Below are 22,958 nucleotides of genomic sequence, written 5' to 3' on the forward strand. Positions count from 1 at the left end.
CTCCTCAAACGCCACCTCAAGGACATGGGTTTTATTCCAGCTGCCTAGGCCGTCAGTGGTCATGGTAGCACTTTTCAGTGGAGAAAGGGAATGCTGAGTCAAAGCCTCAGGGCGGGACCCAGTGGACGAGGCTGGGAGTTATCCTTGACCGCCTGTACACACCGCAGACATTCCCGAGGAGCAATTTCTAAAGTGTGGGTATTCCAAGAAATAAAAAAGCAAAAACATTTTTTCAAAAAGGGACTTCCCTGGCTGTCCAGTGGTTATGAGGCTGCTTCCACTGAAGGGGAGCGTGTGTTCAATTCCGGCTACGAAGATCCTGCCTGCTGTGTGGCACAGCCAAAAAATAAAAAAAAAAAACAAACAGGACTTTCCCTGGTGGTCCACTGGATAAGAATCTGCCTGCCAATGCAGGAGGCTGGGGTTAGATCCCTGGTCTGGGAGATTCCACATGCTGCAGGCAACTAAGCCTATGCATTGACCGCATGCTCTAGAGCCCACAACCCTAAGCAAAAGAAGGTGCCGCAATGATAAGTCCCCCTCGGTGCAGCTAGAGAAAGCCCCTGCACGGCCACAAAGACCCAGTGCAGTCAAAAATAAATAACATAAAATTTAAAAAAAGAAATAGGGACTTCCCTGGTGGTCAAGTGGCTAATACTCCGAGCTCCCAAAGGAGGGGGCCCCAGTTCAAACCCTGGTTGGAGAACTAGATCCCACATGTCTCAGCTAAAAGTTCGTATGTGGCTGCAACTAAGACCCAGTGCAGCCAAATTAAATATAAATAAACATTTATAAAGTGTGGGTCCTCTGTGATGCTGTGCCCTTAACTCCTCTGCAAAGACTTCACACCTCCCCCTGAGCTTTGATAGGTTGTCTCCACCCAGAACTTAATCTATTTTTTGGTTTGTTTTTTGGATAGCTTACTTAAGGCCAGTGGCACTGATTTTTCAGAGTCATGACATCACCATCTTTTGTCCAAAAACTGACATAAGGAGTTGATTTTTAAAACTATGAAAGTCTGAAAATTCAGGTGGTTCTGTGATATGGTGAAACTGAGCAGGAAGACCTAGTGGGGCTCCTGGGCACAAAAGCCTTTCTGTATCTCCTATTTCTTGTTTGCAGGAAATAGGCTTCATTCAGCCTCTACAACGTTCCCTGGGTTCCAAACGGTTGTTAATCAGGGAAGGCGGAGGATGCAGAGATAATGGAGGAGTAGTCAAGAGACAATACTGCAGCCTTAGGGACAGGGTCCTGGTTTCCTCTCAGAGGATACACAGATGACTTTTGAGCTGTTTGGCAGCTCAGGTGGGAAAAGTTAACAGTATGCTGCCCCCAAACAGGTAGACAGACCCTAGACTGGTTGGAATCAGAAAGTTGATGGTGCTGACTCCCAACTGTCTCATCACCAACCTCAGAAGAATGTTCATGAGCTGATCACACCCTCTTTGAACCTTCTATAATAAACTCCTCACCACCCGCTCTGGGTTGGGACACACAATCTTGAGGGTGATCAGCCCTCTGGGTTTCCCTTTGCCTGGCAAAGCAATTAAGTTGTCCTTTTCAACTGCACCCAGAACAGATTCAGTTTGGTACAGGAGAGAGTCCGGATTTTGGCTGCCAGTCCAGGCAAGCTGACCCCAGCGGATTACTGTCTTTGAGGAGAAGGCAGTGTTGGGCAGGCCCTCAGGGAGCAGCTCAGGATGTCTAGAGCCCAGGACACATCCAAGGGAGGAGCTGTGTAGCTCCTGGGAGCTATATTTGGAAACACATGGCTGGATGTGTTAAAAGCTTTAGATCAACTCTAAGAGGCTGTTAGAGACTCAAGGTCACTGAGCCAGGGGAACGTCAAGGTCAGACTAATCATCTAGCCTAAGGCGTGGGCAGTTGAAAGAGATTAAGGAAGGTTTAGGAGGAACACAGTTGTTTAGGGACTAGAACTGTTAAAGACCAGGCAAACACCAAACCACTTCTTAATTTTTTAAATCAAACACTTTATTTCCACATAACAAGCGCAAAAAACTCCCAAACACTTTAACAATACAATTAACGCAGTTATGAAGTCAATTATATACTACTCAAAGCCCCAAAAGGTCAATCAGCTTAACGTTCCAAACATTTCCAGACGTGGTTTTTCAAAGCTACCTTTGGTTTTTGGAAAAACCAGTATGGAAGTCAATATACATTGAATGCATTGAACAACATTTGCTTATATTAAGGTGTCCAACAACATTAGCTTACACCTGGCAAGTTGGAGCATGATCTGAAGTCATACGCTGAAATACATACACAGGTTCTGCCCCCGCAGCTCCTGCGGTGAGGAGCAAGGGCCGTGAAGGGGGGAGAAAAAGGCCAGTCCAGGCTGTGGCATTTCTCATTTTGTAACAGAGGTATGAGAGTTAACACTAAGAACACTGTCAAGTCATTAAGCTTCATGTTCCAAATGGTCTCTTGCTGAGGCTTGAGATGGGCACAAATGGTGGGGAAGATGAAGTCACAGGAGAGTTTTGAGCAACAAGATCCCAAAGATGCTGAGAGAGGGCAGGAAGGAGCAAGCGACAGTTTCCCACTGTTCTCACATTATTTCAGGGTGAGATTGTGAATGAGTTCGGATAAAACGTTCAAATATTCGCTTAGATTTTTTTTACTAGGTTGCTCTATGAGAACCCTCATACATAGCAACTTTGAAACTTTCGTTATAAAAAAGAGCGTACAAATAAATTCACAAAAAAGAGACAGTTAATGTTGAGCAGCCAAAAAGTCATGGTTTATTATATCTGAAGAAAGTTCATAATTCAAACACAACCAAACTGTACATTTTACAATCACATTCTATTTGTAAACAGTTAAAAGCCACTGACTTCTTTTGCATCTTAGGACACAAACAGTTAGAATCAAGGCAATGAAATGATGGCAAATTCTGTACTGTTAAAATTTTTACCCTTGTTTAGTCTCTCTTCTTTGACTAAGCAAGCATTATAATACCATTTGTGGGCAAAAAAAGGGGGGGTGGGGAGAAAGAAATTTTAAAAATGGTGTATAACTCGTTAGTTTGCAACAACATTTAAAATTTTCTTTATACAACGAACAATTCTGTAAGCCCAATATCTTGGTTACAGTATGCATAGTTACTGATTTCGGCTTTAAGGTACAACAGTTAAACATTAACACAGTCACGAGAGAGCAGAAACAGAGAGAGCCACTTGATGGGATTACAAAAAATTATTACCTATTGATTATTAGCAAACCATCATCACTCACTAATAAAAAGATAGCATCTGAAAGCAGAATCTCAAACTCCAGCTTTAAGCATTTTTTTTTTCTTTTTTTTTTTTTGGCAGAGAAAATTCTTAAACAGAGCAATATGTAGTATCAGTGCTAAAAGTTGGGGTTTTTCTCTTTTCCTATAAGAAACTACAAGGAGTTTTTTTTTTTTTTTAATTTTTTTGTTTTTTTAAACTGGGGAACTGGTTTTCCTGAGAACCATGCTCTTTGATTTAGGACAGGAATAGAAAAACAAAAGAACATGGCCAAATGCTGCTCCTTTTTCCCAGAGATAGAAAGCATCTTTTAAATCATCCTCCATTTTTTTTTGTCTTTTAATTTTTTTTTAAATGATGGAAGAGTAAACATTTTTTTTTTCTCAAAAAACAAACAAAAAAATCTGTAAACAAGAAGGCTCAACGTGGGAACCTTCAAAACAAAATGGAAAGCCTATTCAAAGTGCAGGGCCCGTCCTGGGTGGCAGGTGGGCTGCAAGTCACAGCTGTGGCCACAGTTTTTCAAACTGCAGAGTGAAATTCTTTAGTTTTATAACATGAGAAAACTGGTGCAATACTTTCATTTATAGTCCTAAGTCAGTATCATAACTTGATCTTTTAAACTCCACGATACCACAATAAGGTAGGCAAACATCAAGGCATAGTAGAGAGCGCACACCTTAAGAACATCCTTGAGTAAACGTTTACACTGGAACAGCTGCCCTCCCCGTGCTGCCGAGTAGACGGGGAGAACACCCTTCAGTGCAAAGTTAAAAGCTCATACATTATCAGCCCAAAAAACGTGTTTGCAAAAAGAAGAGAAAAAGAATGAATGGGGGGAGGGGGAGGAAGGGGGGAAAGAACTCAAAGGCTAAACATGATGAATATACACAAGTGAGCTCATTCTATACGGTGTAGCATGTATGGCGCTATTTGGGAGTGTAAATAGATAGATACCTTTTCACATTATAATATTGGCCTGCATGATTCAAGTATTCAAACTGATATGTTTCAGGGAAAACAAAGTGGAGAATGTGCAGAGAATAGCTGTTCCCACAGGTGGCCCCTGGCTGCAGGCGGCGAGCCCAACTTAGTGCTCCTTTCTCTTGCGGCTTGAGGTCGAAGTTCGTGAGTCTAGTCTACACTGTTACATGGACTCTCCACCCCCACCCAGGTGGTCAACAGAAAGAAAAGCGTTAATGGGGGATGGGCTGCTAATTCCCCGGGGGTCGCTGCTGCTGGGAGGACCCCACAGGCTTGTGGAATAATGTGGGGTCCCCCAGAGGGAAGTGCCATGAAGGTCTCCACAGTTAGTTCCCGACAGCCCAGCACCATTCCAGTGATTGAGATCGGTCCGGCTGGAGAATGAGTGGGAACAGTCGAGGGAGCCCAGCCGGCTCTGGCTGGACCCGAGAGACTGCCAGCTGGGAGAAGGGGTCAGAGACTGACTTTGTGCAAAGAAACGACTGATCTCCTCTTCACTGGCAAACTCAGCAAGAATAGTAGTGTTCCCCAGTACACACCTGGAGGAGAGACACAAGCAGGCCTGGTGAAGATGGGGGCCAGCTGAGGGGTCTGAGCCAAAGTCAGGGGGGCATTCTGTCGCCGTGGAGGGGGAAAAGGAGAGGGCAGGGCATAGCAAGGGTCCCTCCCGCCAGCCCGCGTGCGCCCTGGAGGCCACACGTGGTGGGGCACAGTGCCCAGGGCTCTCCAGACCCAGACGTGCCACCCAGCTCTGCTGAGGCATCAAGATCACGTCCTGCCTCCTAACTGGCAATTTAAGGGACTTTCTAGGGCCACTTTGATCTGGGGTCATGTGCTCCCTTCTGAACGCTGCCCTTGGAGCCAAAACACAGGAGGCTGCAGCTGTTCTGAGGTGCTCACTGCGGGGCCGCACGTGCCGGCCCAGGGGTGGTGCACAGGGTCACCAGAGGTGCTTCCAGCCACCCGAGGGGGCCCTAACAGGAGGATTCCAAACATGCGACCCCAGGGGCACTTTCCAGGCGCCTGCGCAGAATGGGGAACTTACATGTGCAGAGACTTTTGTGCCTTCACTACCTCTTCTTTTGAACTGTAACGGACCAAAGCGTTTCCATGTGGGAGGTTCAGGTGGAATGTTATCAGTGGGCCATGCTGCATGCACAGAGTACGCAGAGTTGAGCCATCAATCTAGGAAACAGAGCCGGGGAGCTGCGAGTTAGACGCACCACCGCGAGGACCGTCCGGGAGGTGGTCCCAGGCTGGGACTCTGGTTCTCTCTCTTGCCCGAGGTCCTTCACTCCTGGTGCCACTCTGCACTGGGACTCACTGCTGCCATGGGGCACAGCGCCTCCCTCCCCACCTCCACTGGTCCCAGAGCCATACCTCTGTGGCCTCTAGACTCCTGGATATTCCCCAGATCCCCAATTCCTTAGTTAGCCATTGCCCCTGCTGTGGCTTCAGGTCTTCTCTCTTCCCTGCCCTGAGGACAGGATTCATCAAGGCACTGCTCCCTGGGGAGGAGGGGGGTGGGCTCTTAACACCCAGCCTCCAGAGGAGGGGGTCATCCAGGGACTAAGAAAATGTTCTCATCTAAACGGGCAGACACGGTTTCTCAAAATGTGGCACAAGGACCACCTGCATTAAACTAATCTGAACGCCCTTACAGAAATGCAGACCCCTGGTCCTAGCCCAGGTCTGCTACATGAGGGTCTGCGGGGTGAGGTTTAGGACTCTGGTTTTGATCGGCTCCTGTGCATTTCACAGCATAAGAACCGCAGGATCAGACCAGCAGCCTGCCTGAGGAATCCGCAGACCATTCTCTGCCAGCCCTGACATCTGTTTAGTCCACTGAGCGGGCCTGCGCAGTGCTCCTCTCAGACTTACACCAGCACGGAAGCCTTTGCTTCCATGGGACCTGGAACCAGGAACCATCAACCAGGATACCTGATGTTCTTACCTGAGGTGTAAGGTTTTTTAGAACAAGCCAATTTGTTATTCTCCCTGAGCTGCTCTCACCCCAGCTGGAACCTAAACAAGGAAGAAAAAGGACAAGTCAGCCTTCTAAGACTGTGGCCTGAATGACTGTTTAGGACAACACAGCCCAGTTACACTGGAGGGATTCAGAAGGATCACCTGAGCTCAGGGCATCCATTTCCTTCCTTCTTACCTGGGTTTCTACCTGGGGTATTTTCTCCACAGGCCAGGATGCCACCTCACTCCAGCTCTGACCAGCAGCTAATTCCTGGGGCACATGGCTTGGGCTCTGGGGGTGAGGGGCTCAGAGAGCTGCCAGCTCATCACGGTGGGCGAGGGAACCACAGGCCAGATGTCTTTGGGCTCTTCCCATTTATAAAGCTAAACCTATTCCCTATTTGGGAAATAGCTTAGCTTCACGATCATCTCAGCTACTGGATGACTTTGCATGCAGGTCCCATAGGGTACGAAGTTAGAGGGGATTTAAGAGTCTGCCAATCGTCCAGACATTCCTTGTTTAGCCTGGGCTACCACAGGGGCTTTGCACCTGGCTTTCCTGTCCGGCCCCAAGGCATCGTCTCCCTCTCCCAGCAGCTTCAAGACATGATCCAGTCACTCCTGTCTAAAGCTGTTCAAGAGAGCCTCATAAACCCTTTAGAAGATGGCTGCATGCCATAGCTCAAGGCACTCAGCACTCCCTGAACACCGCCCCCCAACCCTTGCCAAGCTCCGACTTCAACAGGAAACCCTGTGTTTTCCCAGGTCTCCACGCCCTGGCCTACACGGCCCCCTCTGCTGACGTGGCTGACTCACACAGGCTTCCTGATCCCACCCGACGCCATCAACCCTCCTGAGGGTCAGGGGTCCTCAGCCACATTTATGATGCCCCTCATCATGTACCGCCAGGCAGTGAGCTGGCACCCAGAAGATGCCTGTGGCCTAAAAGAATCGCTCACACATTACACCAAGCTAATTTGGATTTAGTAACTTGGAACAGACTCAAGTGTTCTTTTCACATAATTAAAACCTTTCCTCTAAGGAAACATTTTAAGTTTTTTTTCAACCAATCACTGGTCTAAAGATTGGAAATTATTATTAATGAGGTTTCACTACAATTTTCAGCCTGGAGATGAGAAAACTTCGTGCACTTGGGGACAGGGGAGCAGATGAGCCACGAGCTGTGTTTGTGGCTGTGTGTGCAGTGTATGCTGGGGGAGGCGGCGGGGACGTGACCCAGTACAAGTCCCGTGTTTGTCGTTTACAGAAGGAGCGGGGGTGGGAACCATTTGTCCCAGGGTTCCTAGGACAGTCCGGTTTAGGCCTGCATGGTTAATTAACAGCACCTCCTTTCACTCTGAAACGTCCCTGTTTAATCAATAAAGTTTCTGATGATCCTAAATACAGGCCAAGCTTTCACCCCAAAACAGGCCCCTTAAAGGCCCAGATGGACTGTCCCCGCTGACCCCAGGTTTATCAGACGATACTTCTCTGTGTGACATGGTGTCACCACAAGTCCGCCACGTGCAGGAAGTTACTACACCGAATGAGATGAGCTCTTGAGCAGCTTCTGAAAGGAGGGGTCCCCATTCTATTAACTTCATTGCTGACTGGTGTGTGTTTCTGGGGAAACCTAAATAACGTGGGCCAAATTTAAAGTAAAATTTAACACTCTCCAAAGCACGGCAGAAGACAGTAAGGAACCAAGAATCTTGCGCTGCGTTACCTTCTAACCCTACTTCACAGAGGACAGTGCAGCAGTCTCCTTCTCAGGCCTCTAGACTGGTGGTTCTGCTGCTGTTCAGTGAATGAACCACAAGAAACCACCTTCTTGCACGTCGTCTTACCTGGGGTATACCTGGCGTCAGAATTTCCCCATCCTCCACCTACTCGAAGGGGAGAATTATCCCACGAAGACAAGGGTGGCTTCTGACCAGTCAGTCCCGGAGGTGGGCGGGACGGAGCAGTGATGTTTTTAGGTGGCAGAGGGACCTTCCACAGCTCATGAGCCAGAGAGGTGTTTGTAACTGAACCAGGGGACCATGTCAATTTGGAATCACTATTTCTGGCTACTCGAAGGAGAAAAACAAAGAGGGGGAGAAGGGAGAGAAATGCTTTCAGAAAAGAGAAAATTTAAGTAATGACAGTACCCATTCCCCCAATAAAAGCAGATCAGACAAAAATGAACTTTAAAAAGGAACCTGCTCCCTTGCCTCAAAACAGACTGTCTGTCTCATTCGTAGTTTTAAGACCCGTGAGACGCTTAGTCCAGCTAACACAACAACACACTAAACACTGCTTTGAACTGCTTCAAAGAGCAAGTGGGAACTCCACACCTTACCAGTCATGAGTCCCTCAGGACCGATACTCAGACCACTGGATTTCAGCATTTCATTATTCACTCATGAGAAAAGTAGACGCGACTCAGGGAGTCCTCACAGCAGACATTCACATGGGGACACTCGGTACCGAGTGCTGGTCTGCTGGGCTTGTGGCGTACTTCTCCTTCTGATCCTCACACACTCTCTACTGAGGTTCAGAGAGGGTAAGCAATTTGCCTATGGGTCCAGTGCACAGCCAGGAACACAGGGAACTAAGTAAAACGAATGCTAAAAAAGGCGGAGGAGCAGAAGCCAACAGAAAAACTTTTTAACTTCTGTCACCGTCAACTATTTTTCCTACCTGATCATAAGGAGCTTGTCTTTAAGCCAGCAGATCTCAAAGTGTGATGGAAGACTGCTCACAACCCAGTTTATTACTGGCTTGTGACAGTATGAGAAATTTAGAGCGAGCGTTTGTAAACTTTGAGAGCAACCTGACACTACCCCCAAGGCTGTACTCATTTTTCTAGCACTTTCAAGCTTGGGTTTACTGTATTTTACAAAAGTCATCAGTCTGCAAAGGACTGGGCATTAAAAAAAAGGTCCTTCACTACAGATAGTCGAGAACTACTGCTTTGAACTAAATTACATTTAATCTCAGATGAGAGTGGCTATTCAGTGAAACCTGATTATTTTAATAAATGACGACTAGATACGACAAATTTTAAAAGGGGGCAAATAGTGTTAAAAATATCATCCCAAGCTCAGAAATATACTTCCCTAGCTCCCTGAAAACACGACTCTGGATTAAAATAAGAGGGCAACACAACAGCCCCGGCCCAGGCTCGGATGGGGAGCGTGCGCGGAGACAAGGCTCACCTGCAGTGCTTTGTGCTGTGCTGCTGAGGGGAGCGTTGTAGTTGGAGGCACGAATGGATGACCAGGCACTAGTTGAAGGCAGCGTGGTGTTCAAGGATGAGGATGACCCTGCACAAGGAAGAGCCCAGCAAACCATTCACTAGAGCGGGAGACCAGGCGTTTTGAGAAGCAAAAGCATTCAGAGAATCTGCAACTTAAGTGTATGCCACAGAACGGACACAGGCGTGTTCAGGCCTCGGGCACGGTGCCCACGATGGCAGTTTCCTTCTTGCCTCCACCTTGGCTCAGAAGAGGTCCCTCTCCTACCCGTCTCTTCGTACATGTCTGTGAGACTATAACCCAATAGTGCGATTGGCAAGAGGCAACACCGCCTTGCTTCTCAGTACCAGGCTCCATCTGAGGCCTGGCCTGTCTCTGAGCTCATGCCTGCTTGCTGGGCAGCTCCCCAAGGCGCCCTGGCACCGGCACCACCAGTGGGCCAGGCCTTTGTTCCTCCCCACTGCGCCCCAGAACCTAGCCTCTCTTCCTATTACTGCAAATCCCCTTAATGGCTACTCTAGTTTAGCTCCAGACCCGACCATTCTGTGAATCTCTGCAATAGTTCCTGCTGCTGGATCCTTTAACTACAGGCCATGAGCGCTCACTGCCCACGTTCTCCTGTGAAAGCAGTGGTTCCAGGTGGTTCCACACACAACTGTCAGCTAATTCAGCTATTTCAGAATGACAAGGATTCTTATCTCACCACTGTGACATGGCAAACATCTGTCAACAAACTATGTATTTAACAGAAAGTGTTGACTGTTTGACATTTTCTTTATTAGAAACTGTGTAAAGAGACAGCGGTGAGGATGTATGTTACAAAGATCTGTCCTCCTTCACTCTGCTCACCTTTCCTCTACTGCGTGTGTGCGTGGCATTCCTGTACATGGTGAGAAATAACCCTGTGATAAGGGAGGAGGAGGATTTTATGTGATGATCCACTGCAAAGCGCATCAGGATGCATGGACCCTTAAATTGCTCTTATTTTCACTCTGAGAGACCAAGAAAGCCAAATGCTTCTCCAGAGGAAAGTTCTTTAATATCCAGAGTGTGAAAACAAATAATAATACAACATCTTTCATAAGAAAGAGCCATTTCTTAATAACTACAATATGGCAACTTGTTATAAAAGTTATATACTAATATAGTTATTAGAAAGCAAATGTCTGTTGGTTCTTTAAGTTAATATACGTGTTCACCCTATCAAGTGATTAACAAATCCCCATCAATTAAAAAGTGGTTAAGAGTTACCTACGGTAATCAAGAATTCTGTTAGCACTGTCAGAAGCCCCTTGGATGTCAGGGGTTGTGTCGTGCTGGAGTGACTCTTACCGCTCAGAGTTTCATGTCTACCTTGAGCCCTGCACCATTCAGAAACCCTAGGTTGTACCCGTCTACATACCACTGTTCCTGTCCCTGAGGTGGTCAACTTCCCGCACAGTATTAATTGAAAGATTGTTTATGACACTGCCAGGAGTGACGTAAGGGTCAGTTTCAGGGTCAATGTTTGGATAACCTTTCCATGGTTCACCAGGGCGAAATTCTGGAAATAAAAACTTCAAATTAGTTCAGGCTTAATCATCTAAAAATCCACTATTAACTATCCCGAAGTTTTATTCCTAAAGTTTATGCAATTCTCAAATATTTCCCAATATTCTCAAATTATTTTCCAACACCCTAACAGCCTGATTTAATATCACAACTAATATAAGCTGTTATTAATGAGTAACTTGCAAATTTTTGCCTGAAGTAATTTCTCTGGGTTTATATATTTTTAAAAGTGTATTTTAAAGTGCTTTATTACAATCACAAAGCTACAGCAACTTGGATTGGACAAAGCAGGCTGTAAGTGCATTTCTGGTGATTCCTCAATAGATGGAAATGCTGTCATGTCAGTCCCCAGACATCTGGAGAAGAACAATAAACACAGGTTTCTATCATACTTTGTGTCGGACTAATCAACCCCACCTTCACAGCATACAAGCACCGGTAACAGGCCAGGTCACTCAGCAGCCCAAACCCGACGCTCAACTTCTCATTCGCCATTTCTGTGCTCTCCCCCACCCTCTGTGCAAGTCAGTCCAATCAAACAGAACTGGGGCCAAATCATTTGTATGTCCAGAGGTACTGAAATCTTAATGGAAACAAACTCTCACAAAAGAAGATGCCAGCATTTACCTGGTGGCCAATTAACACTGCTAGAGCCGTTAGGCGATTTGGCACGTGGCCAGCCATCTCCTATTGAACCTGGAGGACTGGCTGGTGAAGTACTGCTGTTCATAAAGTCATAGGGAACAAATGGAGACTCTTCCAGCCTGAAACCACTTGAAATAGCACCTAAAAAAGAGAAAATGGAAGGGAAGTGTGAGCAAAATATACCATCACATTTATTTCTTGTAGTTTGTCAAATACAGTAAGAAAACCTTTTATGAGATCTGTGGGTTCCAAACTGTGTTCTGTAGATTAGGTGAAGATGTCAGGAGGAAAAAAAGCCCTGCGCTTTCTTCAGATCTCAGTCACCTCTCTCCGATGGGGTCCTGGCCCTCAGTGACAGTGTATTCATTGACAGAAAAGCTGGAGGACAGAGGGTAGAAGGAGAGAATGCATGGTGAGGAGGGCCAAGGCCGGCATGGGAAGAGTTTGAGGGAAACAATTCCAGCCAGTGGGTGAGGCCTGCACAAAGACTAGAGGAGAAACACTGTTTGTCACTTCTCAGGGACTGAAAGATCGTTTGGTCTGGAAAACAGTAAATGGGAGAGTGAACAACATGAAGGAGTTGGGCCCTGATCTTGAAGAGCCCAAGGACATTTTGTCTTAAATGCTTGCAATTCAAAGATCTGAGGTGGGGTGTTGCATGCTCCAGCTGCCCCGGCCCCACCACTGCAGACTGACCGATGCCATCTGCTCCCTCCAGCCTTCAGAATTGGCAACGCCCTCAAACAGGGCTTTCTAGGCCTTGGCAATGAGTTCACTGTATCGAAGGGTTTTAGGAAGGGAAGTCATACTAATACAGTTCCATTTATTTTGAAGTCACATTTGCTGCAGTGTGGAAAAGAGAAGGCAGGCTAGGACAGAAGCAGGGAGAGCATTAGGAGACACAACAGATGCATAAACTAGAAAGCAGATTGGGCACTATTCAGAGATGGACTGGATGGGGAGACTGGAGGAAGGAAGGAATCGAGAGTATCTCTGACGCTCAAATATCCACCAACTGATGAGTACATAACCAAAATGTGGTACATGTGATCCAATTCAACTATAAAAAGGGATGAAATACAGCATGCAGCAACATGATGAACCTTGAAAACATTACGCTAAGCCACAAACGCCAGCCACAAGAGACCAGATACTACGTGCTTCCACTTCCACGAAACGTCCAACACAGACAAATCTATAGAAAACAAAAATACTAGTTTTCACTTACGCCTAATGCAGGTGGGAGGAATGACACCAAAGGGGCTTCTCTGGGGAAATGCACAACAACGGGTTGTGTGATGGGTACACAACTCTGAGAACGTACTAAAAGCCACAGAAGTGTACACTGTAAAAGGAGACTTGTCCGTGTAAATTGTCTCAATCAACTTTTTAAAAAAGAGAATGCCTCTTAAATTTCTAGATTCAATTTCTGGAACGGGGAGGAGCAAGGGTGAAGAAAGCGAAACCTAACAGATCCCTCTGGGGTTCTCTTGCGTACAAAAGCTTTTCCATGTCCCCCATCTCTTGTTGTAGAAAAAAGATGTCGGCCTCCTAGACCTTCCCTGAGTTCCAAATGGCTGATTCAATTAGGGGAGGGAGGGAGCGCAGAAACCAAGGAAAGGCAGTCTAGAACAACAGCACAGCTCTGGGCCAGGTCCTGCGTCCTCCCGCCAGGACACGCGCTAACAACCCCCCGCCGGGTGGAGGACGCTGACTGCAGGCTGAGCACCAGCACGGGGCCCAGACGACGGGACCCGAAGGCTCGTGGCTGAGATTCCTGAACCACCAGCCACCAGAGGAAGGCAACACCCCGCAGCCCACGCCCTCAGTTTTGCCCAGGAAGAACCTCTTCCCCCGAAAACCATGGCGAGTTGGGCTTTCTGAGCACCAGCTAACACCCTCCTTGCCTGGCCCTGCAGTACGCTATTCCAAACTCTGCCTTGTCTGTTTGTTTGGCCTCACTGTGGGTCAGACACACAAAACTGGATTCGACAACAAAAGCAAAGTGTCTTGTCCATTGTAGATTTTGAAACAGACGTGAGCAAAGTTTTGGTTCATGGACTCAAGGCTGCTCCAGCTATGAGCTTCTGGTAAAATACGGGACCTCATGCCACTCACTGGTGGGCACTAACCCATCCCTGACTTGAATCAGTTATATCCCACCAATTCTACTGCCCTCTCTTCTCTGGCTTCCTCATCTAGCTATTACTTTTATCCTGAGTGAACTATGTATCTTAGCTGAATTAAAGCCACTTGGAAATAAAGTAGGATATATAAAGTAAGAGTTCTAAGTAATACAGTAAGTAAGCATGATTATCAAATTTCAAGTGATTAATTCTTATGCAAGAACCAGCAATGATAAAAGCACTCCTGTCCTCTGCTTTTTTAAAAAGAACAATTTCTACTTATCAAAACTTCATTTTGTTAAAAAGTAAAATGATGTGACTTAAGTGTTAGCCATGGTCCAATTACATTCTATCAGTCACTACATGGGAGAAGATGAGAAAAATGAAACATAAAATTTATGTGGGAGATTTTAGTTTAAGCAAATAGAGCTGGATTTACACTGGAGAAATGGGCCTGTCTTAGGGAGGGCACTCATGACATAATAATGATGGCAACAGCAATACCCAGGAAGGCTGAGACCCACTGGTCACTTACGTGTCTAACCCTGGGTAGTGCTTAAGAGATATTGCCTGACTCATCCTCAAACCACCACAAGGGGTCCTATTATTACTCCCATTGAAGATGAGGGACTGAAGTTCAGAAAGGTTAAGTTACTTGCCACTAGCTAATATGCAACAGTTAAGCGTTGATTCTAGGATCTGCATTTCTTTTGACATTTTTATCACTGTCTCAGCTGCCACTTTTAAGGGAAATTCCAGATGTAATACACCAGTGAGAGGCAAGTTAGCTTAGAATTCAGGGCTGCTTGATTCATGTTCCAATGTTCCTTCAATTACATGGTAATTTCACCTTCAATTTCGGGTAATCATCAGTCCAGTGTGTACAAAGCAGCAAACTGACCTCTAAGCCAATGTTAGTCCAAGTTTTAAGAGAAAATCCAATGAAAAGGAAAGGAATCAATGTCACAGAATATCCTTTTAATACTAATCAGGGGAACATAGATCTGACGTTACTTAAGTTAGAAAACAAGTCTCTCCTAGCTCTTCCTTATTATCTAAAATCACTAAAAAATAAAATAAAATCACTAGACCCTGTCAATTTTGCCTCCTACATAACTCTTTTTTTTCTGTGATCGCAAAGATTTCGGAATCGTTTTGTTTTGGGTTCCCTGTATATAGCAGACAGTCAGGTTTTACTTTAGGATTCAATATGAACTTCTTTTCATAAATTAGTTTGACCCACTTACATTAATCAAATTGATATATATTTGGTTTTAGTTCTTCCATATAACTTTATATGATGCCTTTTACTTCTTTATAAGCAACAGCCCTCAACTCTAAAATAAACGTATTCCTGCTCCTGAACATTGTAGTTTTCCCTGGGCAATGAGGGGCAAGGGTTTTTATAAACTGGTGAAGACAGAATCATAGGACCATGAAGTATCACAAATACCCCAGAGCCCAGTCCAACTCTCACTGCTCCACAACTCCGGGGTTAAATGTCCTTGTTTCCACTCTACTCCCCTGGTGTTTTGACTGTGGAAGGTGAACAGAAAAGAGTTAGCATAGCAGGGCTAGGCTGCACATGGCAAAGAGCTCCAAGACTAGCCCTTGATGGTTGCTGGGCTCCTGTAGCTCACAGAGGAGCCTGCCAGATAAGAGACCCTTTGCATAACCATGGCCATGCCAGCGATTATGACAACAACGGGACTTGTGGTGAACATCTGTTCTTCTGTGCACGGGGCCTGGGTCATGCTCTTTTTGTCTCAACACACAGGGAACCCAAAACAAAATGATTCAGAAATCTTTGCAATCACAGAAAAAAAGAGTTATGTATCCAGGGTCTGCAGGGTGCTGGAGACTGACACGCAGGTGTGTTCCACGACTATACAACTGACTCCTGATAAAAACTGAGAACACTAAGGCTTGAGTGAGCTTCTCTGCTTGGCAATACTTTGTACATGCTCTCACACACTGTTGCTGGGAGAATCAAGTCCAAGAGATTGCACTGAGAGGGGACGACAATAGAAAGCTTCTCTTAAGTTTCTCCTGACTCTCTTCTACACACCTTTTGCCTTTGCTGATTTTAATCTGTATTCTTTTGCTGTAACAAACCATAACCATGAGTATTACAGCTTTTCTGAGTTCTGTGAGTTCTTTAGGGAAACTAGTGTACGTGGGGATCTCTGACACAGACAGTTCTCTTGACTTTGCCCTTTCTTCTCAGGTCCACAACTATCTTACTAGCCTGCTAAGCTTCACTAGATGGAGATAAAAATAGAACCCATGTAAGACTGTGACACAAGTTATCATAGCTAGCCTAATCTTTCCCACAGGCCTCTCCTGTCTCCAGGCTCAGCCCATCTCTGACGTGAGCCTGAATACTGCGATCAGATCACTCCCCCTTAAAAAATGATCTCTACACTCCTCTGCTACTATTAGAAAAACAGCCCCCATTTCCTATAGCATAGAAATACAAATGCCAATAGGGCCAACCAGGTTTTATAAACAAGTGAAGCAAGTTGCCTTTAGAAAAAAAATCCCATGGTCCTTCCTCAAGTAAAAACACAATTTCAGGGAAATATTCCTCTGGTTAGGGAGTATAGAAAAATATTTCTCCACCAGTGGGAGGGAAGATCCAAGTGGGAGGGGAGTGGGAAGAATGAGCTGAGGGCAGCAGCCACTCAGCTCGGGATGGTGACAGCTCCGGAGCTTGGTGCCGGCAAAGCTTTCCATTCCGCAGAGATGCCAGAAATCTGAACACAGAACTTCGTGAACGTTTAAATGGATGCTGTTTTGAAAAAAATTATTTTCAAAATAGTGAGGGTCTAACAGCACGTAATACAGTCCTGCCATTTGGGGATCACTCCTAAAATACATGAAGTTAGATCCCGATTTTATTTTTATAAGGGAAAAAGAACAAATTGCACCAAAATATTAATAACAGAAATAAAATGATTAACATTTCTCTTTGTAATGTAAAGAAAACAGAAAACAAAGCAAACAAAAAGAATGTGCCTGAGAAGAAGACTCTAAATCTCCACCAGGATGAAGAGATACAGCAAGAGGAGGAAAAGAACCAGGGAGCAAACAGGAGGAGTTCAGGGAGAAAATGACAGGATAGGCAACCAGAGTGACTATGATAGGAAAAAGCACCTTCGTTAAACAGACCGAAAAGCTTAAAAAACAAAAACACAACCTTTTAAAACCTGAAATTTAGAGGGAATTTAGCCAGTATTTTTCAATAACTATAAATGGAGTATAACCTTCAAAAGCTGTGGATCACTACACTGTACGCATGTAACTTATGTAATACTGTACATCAACTCTATATCAAATTAAGAAAAAGGAATAGGAACTTACACTGAAGTAAACGAAAAGCATCAACTTCCTCTTTATTCTGAAGAGAATGTTACTAGAATATGCTCATTAGACTGCTATGTATACAGGTATAAAAGTATTTATTGTCTAAGCTATTCACTAAAAAACTTCAAAATTCACTGCTCACATTCCAGGTTTGTGCAGAATTAATAAAGTGCATGGTAAAAAAATGATAAAAAGCAGATAAAAGTTTAAAAAAAGGGAAGATAAAGTTCAAAATATAAAGTTACTAATTGAATTGAATGAAAAACGGTAACAGAAGATACCACCACCCACCACTTGCATGTCTCATGCCAGGCAATCAGACAGGAGCCTTATGTTATCTCATTCAGTCCTCAATAGTCCTACGATGCTTCCTTTCCGCTTCACAGATGCAAACGCTATGCACGAACTAGGATCAAATCCCAAGTCTGACTTCAAAACCTATGCTGCATGATGACACGCCGTTTATACAATGCACACTATATACCGGTATGCCCTGGGTAAGCATACCAAGCGCCTGAGAATGTGATACATATTATACCTACAACCGCAGTGCAAGGAAGGAAGTATTTCATTTTCACAAAGAAACTGAGGCTCAGACATGTGAAGCAGACATGGAAACATTTATTTTAACGAGAAGGCAGACAATCATACGGTAGCAACACTTCTCTGGGTCTCCGCATCCTATCGCTCCACCCGTTCTCCTCCAGGTCTCTTTATTCCTACTGGCTCCAAGATACTGTCCACATTCCCTTCTATGGTCCATCAGTCTGGGCAACCTCGTCCATGTCCGTGACATCAACATTCTGCTGAACATCAAATCTTACTCCAGCCCAGATTTTTCTTCTGAATACTAGGCCTCTACTGGGCTTGTCCATGTTGGGCTATTTCCAAAATATTAACACCACACTCTAAAATCAATCCATTATCTGACCCAGCAGGCCTGTTTCACTTCCTACATTTCCTCTACCAATAACTGCATTATCGTCCACTCATCCTTTCACCTAGTAAAGGTTCCCCGAGCACTGCAATGTGCTCAATGGGACTAGGTAAGCAAAGCACAGACTCACTCCTCCCTGTGATGGAGACAGGCCTTGCTTGCTTGCTAAGTCACTTCAGTCATGTCTGACTCTGTGCAACCCCACAGACGGCAGCCCACCAGGCTCTCCCGTCCCTGGGATTCTCCAGGCAAGAACACTGGAGTGGGTTCCCATTTCCTTCTCCAATGCATGAAAGTGAAAAGTGTTTGACCCTCAGCGACCCCAGGGACTGCAGCCTTCCAGGCTCCTCCATCCATGGGATTCCAAGCAAGAGTACTGGCCTAGATGGATACTAACATAAGACAGATATGCATAAGAGGTGCTATTCCAGCACAAAGCCTGGAGGAGGCTTCTTGAGAATGACCCTTGAGCCCAGGGTGAGGTATAAGATTGGACTGAGGAAGGAGATAAACATAGGAGGCGCATTACAGATAACTGTGTATTTGCAGAATGAGCGAAGTTAGTTACCCAGTCCCTTTGTCCTTAATTCTAATGCTCCCTTCAATGTACTCCCTCTTCTCATGTCTGTTTCCCTCCTTCTCACTCCGGCTCCTTTAAGTGGCCACGCGTTTCAGCTTTAGAGTGATTTTTCAGGCACAGAAGTTTTCCTTGACTGCTCCATGCCTGCTACTGCAGCTGTACCCTGCTCCCCCTCTCTCGCTTGGGCTGTCAACCCCCAGACATGCCCGTGTGGCAGAACTCACCAGGCTATCCTGTCTCTGAACTTTTCTCACGCTACCCTCTCCATGCTGTTCTTTCTCCAGTCCTTTGGTAAACTCTCCAAGACTCGGTTCAGAGGAGGCCCTGTTTAAAGCCTTTGTAGACCTGCCACACCCATGGTTTGTTATTCCTTACTCACTTTTCCAATGGAGTTACATTCTTATACTGTTTATCCTTTTATATGTATTAATTCTCAGAGCACCTGTCACAGCGAACTAAAGTTGTTTATATGTTTATTTTTGCTACCAAACAACGAGCCCCTTCAGGGCAAGTACTTTTACTTGCATACTCAATCGTGTGCACGTATGTACACGTGTATCTATGGACTCCAGGTGGTTGAGCACAGTTCCTGGAAAGAAAATATTTCATTAACATCTACTAAATGGATAAGAAACCATCAGAAATCAAGTTTTGTTTTCTTTTATGGTAAAATCTTTAATCCCTTACATTAGATTAAACTGAATAAATGTTAAGTAGAATATTAAAACAGTAAAATAAGAGCAAAAAACTAAACGACCATCTTAAGAGGGAATAAGTAAAAAAAAATAAATGTGTACTCTGACCTGTATTTTTCACAATAGCACAATAAAGGTCTTATTTTGTTTTAACTAAGATTCAATAACTAATAAAGCACTTTTTTAATAATGAGGAAAGGTTCTTAAGAGAATTTAGCTATGAAAATATATATTTAAAAATAAGGTCTAAATTTAGAATTTGACAGTTTTTAAAAAGTCAGAATATAAGAATGTATCTTATACCATGTTTGCTGGAGTTTTGATCCAAAGATGTGTTCACAGAAATGCTGTCCACTGTAGTCCACTTCCTTAGTCTTGACTGTGGCTCTTTAATACTGTTCATATCCATATTTACATTCAAGTTTGAGTTCAAGCCTAAAAATAGATAACAATTTTAAAAAACCACTTTATAAAAATATAGCACATTGTCCTTATGGTACCACAACTTTCATTTTCTAGAAAAACATATGCCGTTAATCTAATGTTTTCAATCCTGTCCAATGTTCCTTAATAAATATCCTGCAAACGTGGCACAGCCAAATGATTACAGACAAAGGCAAGGCAGGCAGGACAGATACTCTGGGCTCCTGACCAAGGTCAAGCAGAAACATCGTCAGAAGAAAGAGCCTGGCTAGGGTACCAGAGAAAGCAATACACAGAAATTCTAAAGAGCTAGCTAAAACTCAATAATATACATTTTTAAACCACAAAACTGTCAGTACTATACTTGAATTAACTGTGGAAAACTACTCTTCTAATTTTGATTATTTTTAAATTCCTTGGCAAAATAAGAGAAAATTCTAAGGCAGCCAAGTATTTGTTTAGCTACTAAAATATATCTCTTTAGGAACTTCCCAACAGTACCATGCATGAAGAATTACAAATGATCATGTTCAGTTGCTAACTTTTGCTAGTAACAATTTTCAACTGCCTTAGCCACCAAAGGACACTATTATTTAAAAGTAAGACTGTCCTGCTGTAAGTGCAGGACTGTACCTAAGGGCAAGACTTTTATATCCCAAGGCACAACTTACTTGATTTGCTTGTGACACATATCGGCCTTAGATATTCTCTTGGAACAAAGATGGAAATTTCTATCTTAGTCACTGACCATTAAGCCAGTATTTCTTGAAGTGTGATTCTGGGGACCATGATCTACAGAATAATCTGAGATGCTCGTTAAAAATGAAAACTTTCCAATTCCCTGCTTCTGCTGCAGGGGGCACAGGTTTGATCCCTAGTTTGGGAACTAAGATACCACAAGTCATGCAGTGAGTCCAAAAAAAATAAAAGAATTGATGATAGATGTTTTCTTTAGCTGAAGTAAGCACAGGGTAAGAAATTAAAAGCATATAAATGGGCACACAATGAAAAGTAAGTCAAAATGAGTTCTTAAAAAGTATGTGAGGTTCTATTACTTCTCTGCTTAAATCTTTCCAGTGCTGAAATCCACACTAACATTCCGCATGCCATCAAAAAAAAAAGGAAATAAATTTAAAAAAAGAAAACTTTTCAGCAAGAGCCAGAATCTTTGTTTAATACATCCAAATGGTTCTTAATCTAAAGTTTCAAAATAAATGGTTTTTAGATACTGGGTCTGGTGGAGAGTCCATGTGATACTAGGTCAAACTTAAAAGTTTAATAATATAAATTCGCTAATATCACCCCATTTGGAAAAAGTAATTAAATTTACTGCCCTCTGGACTCACCATTTAGACCCAGTAGTATGAAAGCTTTTTAGGTAAAGGTTTAGACAATAAATATCTTAGACTCAGTCGGTCACACAGCCCGAGTGTCTTTATGCAACTCTGTTGTAGCACAAAAGCAGCTAGGAAATACATAAACAAAAGCACATGGCTGTGTTCCAATAAGAGTTTATTTACAAAATCAGGCAGCGAGACAAATTTGACCAATGGGCTGTAGTTTGCCAGTGCCTGATTTAGACAACAACACTGGCGCTTGCCTGGGTTAAAGCAGACTTCCTTAACCAGGGAAAAGTCTCTTGCTCTAAGGCCAGCCAGGATAAGAAATTGCTTATTTAGAAACTTATCTTCTCAGTGGCCCAATCTATATGCTCAGTATGTAATCACACAGTGAGAGTCACTTCCTTTCACTAGTGAGACCAAAATCTCTCAATGTTCACCTGAGTATTCTTTTATCACCATACTGCTGTCTCTGGGAGGACATGGCTTCTATGGTATTCGCCTAACAGACAAAGGAATGTAAAAAGACTGCTAACAACTCCTAAAACTCGAAGTTCCATCAATGTCCTAGCTGAGTCCATAGCGAAACCAGGGAGAGCTGAGTCATGTATCAGGTCCAGCCAACATGAAACGGGAGGAGGGATAACAGCAGGCCCAACCTCCGCCCACAGCCTAGAACATGCCAGTTAACTGAACATCTTCAACAAAGTTGGGCTAGTAACCAAAGCAGCTGGTTTACAAAAGAGAAAGAAAAAGGGAAACAAACAGGGTGTGAATGATCAAAGGTCAAAAGATATTCAAAGGCAAGAGAAGAAAAGGGACCTAAGGAAGAAGACACATAAACCTGAAATTCCCAGAGGAAACAAAAAACCTGGAGACGTAATAAGAAAAGAGGGCTTGGGGGGAAGCAAATGTAAATGCAATAAAAGCAATTTCTTCTCTCATCCCTATTTTTTACATTTATGCCAGTAATTTATTGTAAACATTTATTTAAACAATAGTTAAAATTTCAGATGTGACTGTTCCAAGCAGCAAAGCTCAAAATTTCTCTGGTGTGCTCTAATAATTTCAGTCCTCCCCTCCCCTTCATATCTTATAATGAAGATACCTGAGTCTTAAGAAGAAATATATGTATGTTAACTCATTTCAAACAAGCATCTGACTCTGTGACCCCATGGACTGCAGCCCACCAGGCTCCTCTGTCCGTGGGATTTCCCAGGCAAGAATATTGAAGCGTGTTGCCATTTCCTCCTCCAGTGGATCTTCCTGATCCAGGGATCGAACCACGTCTTTTGCGTCTCCTGCACTGGCAGGTGGATTCTTACCACTGCACCACCTGAGCATGGACTTTGTGAAATGTGTGATTTTCTTGAACAGAGAGAGACGTTCCTGAAGTAAGAAGAGAGGCAACGCTAGAAGCAGTGTGGCCACTCAGAGCCAGAGCAGCTAAAGAACCATGTGGTGCTCATGAGAGAAAAACTGGACAGGTCAGAAAGCAAGAGGTCAACCTGTGATCACCAAGCACCAGCCCACAGCTCTGGCCAAGGAGAAACCCACCTATAGGGAAGTTGCTGAAAGCATTTATTGGTGATGGCCCTTTTTGCAGCTCAGGTGTAGTGTGGGGCATGACATTTTCAAGGAAAGACTTCATGGCTGGCTGATGGAGTGACTGTTGCTGAGATGGCGGAGTTTGTTGCTTCACCAACAGGTTTGGATCAAGTTGACGAGATTGTTGCATCATCTGCTGCTGCACGCTAAGAGGTCGACCCTTAAAACAACAAAATGATTGGGAAAAGTTGAGGAGAGAAGTCTTTACAGATACCTTTGATCCCCCCTTCATTTTTTAA

The 22,958-nt window shown here is 44.3% G+C and overlaps 1 protein-coding gene across 12 annotated transcripts in view; it reads right to left on the minus strand.

The window, feature by feature from the left end:
• Positions 1-1,967: 1,967 nt before the first annotated feature.
• Positions 1,968-22,958, minus strand: part of TNRC6A (trinucleotide repeat containing adaptor 6A) — a 96,800-nt gene continuing 75,809 nt past the window's right edge. For 10 of the 12 annotated variants that reach the window (XM_086375279.1, XM_086375277.1, XM_086375280.1 and 7 more), the window contains 9 exons: positions 22,669-22,879; positions 19,652-19,783; positions 11,627-11,785; positions 10,851-10,991; positions 9,410-9,517; positions 8,057-8,278; positions 6,196-6,266; positions 5,287-5,426; positions 1,968-4,780 (listed from right to left, as the gene is read on the minus strand). In XM_086375279.1, the coding sequence (XP_086231405.1) occupies positions 4,405-4,780; positions 5,287-5,426; positions 6,196-6,266; positions 8,057-8,278; positions 9,410-9,517; positions 10,851-10,991; positions 11,627-11,785; positions 19,652-19,783; positions 22,669-22,879 (1,560 nt within the window). In that variant the 3' untranslated portion in view covers positions 1,968-4,404. Of the gene's footprint in view, positions 4,781-5,286; positions 5,427-5,621; positions 5,750-6,195; positions 6,267-8,056; positions 8,279-9,409; positions 9,518-10,850; positions 10,992-11,626; positions 11,786-19,651; positions 19,784-22,668; positions 22,880-22,958 lie in introns of all 12 variants that reach the window. The other 2 variants (XR_015154616.1, XR_015154615.1) reach the window with 1 other exon arrangement.

This window comes from Bos grunniens, chromosome 25, assembly GCF_055505025.1.
Source record: "Bos grunniens cultivar Pamir isolate PY7600 chromosome 25, Bosgru_T2T1.0, whole genome shotgun sequence".
Taxonomy (NCBI): Eukaryota; Metazoa; Chordata; class Mammalia; order Artiodactyla; family Bovidae; genus Bos; species Bos grunniens.